Source organism: Haliotis cracherodii, unplaced genomic scaffold, assembly GCF_022045235.1.
Source record: "Haliotis cracherodii isolate W230 unplaced genomic scaffold, xgHalCrac1.p SCAF_11, whole genome shotgun sequence".
NCBI classification, from domain to species: Eukaryota; Metazoa; Mollusca; class Gastropoda; order Lepetellida; family Haliotidae; genus Haliotis; species Haliotis cracherodii.
In genome coordinates this window covers 47284539-47291645 of record NW_027266266.1, presented here as the reverse complement: position 1 = coordinate 47291645, position 7107 = coordinate 47284539, and the positions used below count along the sequence as shown (strand labels likewise).

The window sequence follows — 7107 nt, the reverse complement described above, 5'->3', positions numbered from 1 at the left end:
CTTTATAGGTCTCAAAAATACCACGATACTTCCACAAGAAAGTGTGATGGTAAATGATCATGATGTAACTGTCATCGTGGAGTTTGGCAAGGTTGACGGAATGTCCGTTTATAATTTCAATATAAGTTGCTAATCGAATTCGCAGGGTTACTTCACAATATTTAGATGATACGCACAAGTTTTATTTTTGTAGCATATCTGTAATGTTCGTTGCGTATTTGATACGTTTGGATTTTATTTTACTGCGTATTTCTGCAATTCTGATGCGTATTTTACGCAGATACGCAGCTTATCTGGAGCTCTGAGTCCAACGTTTCTCCCACTGTGCCAACAGTAAGAACATGAGGGAATGAGTGAGTTGGGTTTAACGCCGCTTTTAACAGTATTCCAGTTATATCACGGCATGTCAGCTTAATGTGGGAGGAAAGCCCGAATTGATGCAGGTCTCAGACGTTTACCATTTCGGTGAAACCCACGAGCACGGGTATGGTGCTGACAAACCTAGAAATATAATCGGGGCGAAAACAGTATTCAACGTTGGAACATGTGTAATATAGAAGCGGCTAGGGGTTCGCGGAGCTTCTCACATTGCACTATAAATATAAATATGAGATAAAGTTATAAACTTGTCCATATCGAACGAAGCAATGAAGACACAATGGGAAACACTTGGGAAATAAAAAGCAAATATAATACACAATGAAAGTCACGGGTTTGTTATATATTTATAATGTGAAACAGACATTATGATAACAATAGTTTTGTTGATGGCAGTACTTTAACATTCAACTGTTGAAAATGTCCATGATAATTAATATTGATTAATAATAATCTCAATTTCGAATAATGAACTCAAAATACAAAACCAAACCATGAATAACCTGCCAACAAAACACGTCATATGTAAAGAAAGAACAATACGTACTGAAGAACTGCTTGTTCGAATAACGTTTATACCTGGTTTATGAACGATATTGTTATACAGTACTAAACTTGTTTGTTATTACTTCCGTTTCCACACGCACCGACAGCTGTGTACGTATCTCACGGAGGAATTGACATCAACTCAAAATGACATTCTTCGGCAAATGTGACCCTAAATTCCTACCTGTTCCAGAGGATAAACGTATCCTGACACAACCTTTTTTAGACGCTTCACGGCAGCTGTTGATATTCTTCGGTAAGTTTTGTCTAAACCAGCCTGACTACTGATTACAGGTGTGACACAGGTAGGCTAAAACATCATCTCCAGGTCGATAATAAATTCTAGGCTGTTGCTTCTTGTGGGGCACATTCTTTTCCCAAAACATGCAAGTGTGATTTTGTTAAAGATGATAATAAGGAATATTTACCGGCAAACTTTTTGTGATGTAATCATATATTTTGAAGAGCCGAGCCAATGTAGAATATGCTCGCCACTTGATCTATTTCTATTCAATGATTCAATGGTTATAGATAGATTTGGGGCTAACCTACCCTATCCCAACACAACTAACCCTAAGCATCAAAGAATCATGTTCAAATGTGCATTTTCCTATACTGAATATTTTTTCTTGAGCTAGATGTATTTTTTATGACACCAATTGAGTGTCAAACAAATTCTATAATCGCACCAATATTGTTGCTCCAATTAGAAGATACCTATCCCTTAAATAGTTAATGATTTATCCTAATCCTTAAGAAGTAAATGTCTGATGATGGGGTCCTACTCCTAATGAGGTATACTTAGAGACGGATAAAGTAATATATGGCCAAGATCTATGGAAGCTGTTTGATCAATGGAAAGCATGATCATTGAGGCGTGAATCAATAATTGCTGTGACAGTAAGGTGGTCTTGCAGGTCTCATTATAGTACAATTTATGTTGAAACAAGAAATGAATTGTTGGTTGTTACCAAAAGCTAATAATATGCAAGAGTTGTTTCTGTTATGTTAACTTATATAAAGAATAAGAAACAGAAATTTGTTTGTCTTAATTTCTTGTGTTTTTGTTTGCAGACAAGATGGGCAAAACCTTCATACTTGTGAAGAATGATGTTGCAGGGAATATTGAGGTAGAACCATCAACATTGTTAGAAATCTGAAGTGAACATTTTAGGGTTGCGACCGGGTAGGAAAACTGTACTCGAGTACCCGGCAGACAATACCCGAACCAGACTCGAGTACCCGTAGTTCAATGTTGTCCCTCTTATTTGTAATGCTTTTGCGAATAAAAGGTCATCAAACATCTATTGATCTATTCTAAGGTATTATGTTTTTTATTAAATGCCTGCATGGTTTACCTAAAACATTTGAACGTTTGTCCGCTTTGTCGTCCATTTTGAAGTGACTTACGAGTTACGAAAGGCGATTAGAGTTATCTCCCCTGAACGGGTACTCGAGTCCTGAAAATTGGACTCGAGTCCTATGCTACCCGACCCGTTATTGGGTACTCGAGTACCCGTCGCAACCCTAGAACATTTGTACCATAACTTCATACAATGTGAATTTCATTGTAGCTATATTTGATTGTTGTTCGAATGATCTTATTGATATGGATTTGATCTTGCATTGTTATCGTTGCCAAAGTAAAGTTAAATTGAAGGATCTGATTTACAAAAAAATAATTATTTGTAAATCTGTAAAAGTCATACCCAAAGACATTAAAGGATAGTACTTGTTGTTACCCTGCCTGGTGCTTGGTGTTAAGGGGATAAAACAAGGACTGGCCAGCTTTAAGTCAATGTACTGTGTCAAAGTGGGAAACATTGTTAAAACTGCGTCATGGTATTTCAGTGGGCTAGCACTATAAACCTGGAAAACACAGACACACACATGCATGCATGTTGCTATGTCAGTGCAATATGTCTTAAATCCCATTTCAACGCACCTCACCCGTAAACGATGTTATGTATATGACTCTCTCGATGGAGAGAACCAAGACGTTTAAGAGTGTCTTTATTTTTTCAGAAAATTGACAAGAAGTTCCAGCAGGACACAGTCAAGTACAGCACACTGAATGCCATTTTGGAAGAGAGCAAAACTGGGGGGGATAAAGTCTTAGTGAATGCCCATATAGGTGCCATCTGGTTAGCTCAGTGAGTGAAAGTCACCTGGTATACATTTTCTTAGCAAAGTTAGTCGTTAAGTGGTGGAGCCATCATGTCAGCATGGATAGTGGTGAGTAGTGGAGCAATCATGTCAGCATGGATAGTGGTTAGTAGTGGAGCCATCATGTCAGCATGGAAAGTCAGTAAGTGGTGGAGCCATCGTGTCAGCATGGATAGTGGTGAGTGGTGGAGTCAGCATGGTGAGTGGTGAGTAGTGGAGCCATCGTGTTAGCATGGATAGTGGTGAGTGGTGGAGCCATCGTGTCAGCATGGATAGTGGTGAGTGGTGGAGTCAGCATGGTGAGTGGTGAGTAGTGGAGCCATCATGTTAGCATGGATAGTGAGTGAGTAGTGGAGCCATCATGTCAGCATGGATAGTGGTAAGTGGTGGAGCCATCATGTCAGCATGGATAGTGGTAAGTGGTGGAGCCATCGGATCAGCATGGATAGTGGTGAGTAGTGGAGCCATCATGTCAGTATGGATAGTGGTGAGTAGTGGAGCCATCATGTCAGCATGGATAGTGAGTGAGTAGTGGAGCCATCATGTCAGCATGGATAGTAGTGAGTGGTGGAGCCATCATGTCAGCATGGATAGTGAGTGAGTAGTGGAGCCATCATGTCAGCATGGATAGTGGTGAGTGGTGGAGCCATCATGTCAGCATGGATAGTGGTGAGTAGTGGAGTCATCATGTCAGCATGGATAGTGGTAAGTGGTGGAGCCATCATGTCAGCATGGATAGTGGTAAGTGGTGGAGCCAACATGTCAGCATGGATAGTGAGTGAGTAATGGAGCCATCATGTCAGCATGGAAAGTCAGTAAGTGGTGGAGCCATCGTGTCAGCATGGATAGTGGTGAGTGGTGGAGCCATCATGTCAGCATGGATAGTGAGTGAGTGGTGGAGCCATCATGTCAGCATGGATAGTGGTGAGTGGTGGAGCCATCATGTCAGCATGGATAGTGGTCAGTGACAGTCATCTGTTAGTTGTGAGTTATATAGCCATCTGGTTAGTATATGAGATTGAAAACTTTGCTAATATCTTATGTGTTTGCTGATTACTTATATCTATATGTAAGTGAGTGAGTTGGGTTAAACGTCGGTTTTAACAGTATTCCAGTTATATCGCGGCGTGTCAGCTTAATGTGGGAGGAAAGCCTGAAGTGATGCAGGTCTCATATGTTTACCACTTCAGTGAAACCCGAGAGCACGGGTATGGTTCTGACAAACCTAGAAACATAATTGGGGCGAACCGGGATTCGAACCCACAATCACAGGTTTCTAGCATGCTCAAGGGACTCAACTCTGCACAGCGAATCATAGCGCCTTAGATGACTGGGCCACCCGTGCCCCTGATATGTTATGTGAGAACTGATTGTTAGGTATGGGTTTAAGTTAACATCTTCAGGTGTTCTGTTTCAGTGGATTGGACTTTATACAAGAAATGCTGAGGCTACTCATTGAAGATCATGAAAATGGAACTAAAAGTGAAAACGTCCGTGACTTTGTGATGGGAGCCTACAAACTAACTTTGGATAAATATCACAACATCATCATGAGGACCCTGTTCAAGGTAAACCACTGTCAGATTGATGGAATGTTGCTGGGCGCGGCGTTAGACGGAAAACAAACAAACACATGTCCAATATGCAGTAGGACTGCACAGCATGTATAAAATTACCGATATACTGCTATACTGCAATACACTTTTCAAACGATATGTACTGCAATGTGTTTTCTGTATACCGGTATATTAGGTAAAAAATATGTTTTGTTATTGTTTGTATTAGGGCTGGGACAGGTACTTGGGTTGGATCGTTCCCGAGCAGGACCCGGGTCCCCACAGGACTACCCCGACCCGTATTTAGTCACGTGATACGTTATTATCTGGAACTTCCACGGTTACTCTATAAGTGACTGATGTTCGCATTTCTTTCTGACTATGTACACATTCCTTCTGACTTTATATGTTTGAATAAAGATAAAACTTCAGTCAACTTCAGTGTATGCATGACCAGATCATTTTATAAGAGAATCTAAATACATTTTGCCAGGGCTACGGTCAAACTATTCCCAGTCGGACATTTGTACCTATCTCTTCAGACCTACAGTGGGTACCCGGGTAGTAAATTTGGACTCTTCCCAGTCCTAATTTGTATCATTTAATCTAAAATATACCTAGAAATTCTTTCACAAATGTTCCCTTCAAAATTGATTGACAAATCAGCGGAATCATGGAAGTGTTTTTCTCTCAAATTGTTATCTCCCCTGTATCCATGACTACAAAATGGCAGCGACTGACCATGCAAAGGCCTGGTTACAGCGTTATCGATAGCAGCTCAGACCAATGAGCCAGCAGGATACATCACACTAATGAAAATGGTTTTCTTGATTCTTGGTTTTTGATTCTCAGCCTCACCGAGAATGAATTCTTAAATAGTGAAATCTCTTGTTGTGGTCATTACATATGTCACAGAGGTAGATCCACGAAACCATGAGCAAATTACTTCGCTGTGACAAGTCAGTAAAATATGCTGGGGTCCTAGACCTTTGGAAAATGGAGAGACATGTGGACCGTGCAGTGATCGTGGTCTGTGTTTGCTTCAGCCACTATCTGCTGCTGCCCCATACAGGAGGGATCTGTTCAAAGTGCTGCGAGACTCCGACGACATCACAGACGACATGGTGAGTCAGTGACGTGTGTGCCCACTGGATTGTCCCTTGCGGCTTGTCCCTTGTGGCTTGTCCCTTTTGACACGAGTCCCCCCCTGATGTACCACATTGTCTTACCTCTACCCCCCTCCCTTTCAACCCCTGACACAACAGACACACCCTCTCACTCAACACAACGTCTCTTTCTCCTTATGCCCACCCACTCAACCCCTGACACAACACACACACCCTCTCACACAACACAACTTCTCTTTCTCCTTATGCCCACCCACTCAACCCCTGACACAACACACACACCCTCTCACACAACACAATGTCTCTTTCCCCTCACACCCACCCACTCAACTCCTAACACTACACACTACACAACGCGCACACGCGCGCACACACACACACACACACACACACACACACACACACACACACACACACACACACACACACACACACACACACACACACACACACACACACACACACACACACACACACACACACACACACACACACACTGACATGAGGATAAAGGTCTGGTATATATAATTGTTTTTCTATTTTTCAGATAATAGCAGATGCAAAGGAGTACATTGTATCATTGGGAGACAATGTTAAAACTCTAGAGGCCACTATCAAAGACCTCGGAGTCAAGGAATAAACATACCTGTGTCACATGACCAACACATGCTCTCTGTCACAAATATACAATAGGAATACAAAAAGTGGCAGCTATTTCCTAATCGTGTAATACCCATGCTCATGGGTTTCACCAAAGTGGTAAATGTCTAAGACCTGCATCACTTCAGGCTTTCTACCCAAATAAAGCTGACACTCCGTGGTATAATGGAATGTTGTTCAAAGTGACGTTAAACTCAACTCACTCACTCAGTGTTTATCTGTGTGTCTGTGGAACTTAAATAAAACGTTTTTCGTATTCTCACCATTAATTTATAAGCCTAGCGCTGAGATCATTTTGTGCAAGTTGATTCAGGAGGCCGAAACTTAGTGTCAGTTGTGTTACAGAGACGAGTCAGCGCGGATGTGAACTCACTCACTCACTCACTCACTCACTCAAGCACGCAATCAAGCACGCAATCAAGCACGCAATCACTCAAGCATGTAATCACTCAAACCTTACAACGGGGCGCTAACTTTCAGCCGCTTGCAATCGTACCAATCACTGACTGTGGTCGCTCTGCTCTCAAACCAAAATGGTGGCTATGTTCGATAGCGGAACAAGAAATTCTTGACTGGATTTTGTTTTCAAAATGGGCAAAGACAGCAAACACCCCATCCTCCTCAGTCTGCACCACATCTTCAAAGTAGTCATAACTTCATCAGCTCATCATAGA

General features: G+C 41.7%; 1 protein-coding gene across 1 annotated transcript; it reads left to right on the top strand.

The window, feature by feature from the left end:
* The first annotated feature begins 1012 nt into the window (after positions 1 to 1012).
* Positions 1013 to 6815, top strand: LOC139455889 (glycolipid transfer protein-like). The gene is made up of 6 exons (XM_071237433.1): positions 1013 to 1180; positions 1999 to 2054; positions 2950 to 3077; positions 4508 to 4658; positions 5693 to 5770; positions 6321 to 6815. Exons 1-6 carry the CDS (start codon positions 1072 to 1074, stop codon positions 6411 to 6413), a joined length of 615 nt encoding a protein of 204 aa, XP_071093534.1. The 5' UTR covers positions 1013 to 1071; the 3' UTR covers positions 6414 to 6815.
* The last annotated feature ends 292 nt before the right edge of the window (positions 6816 to 7107 follow it).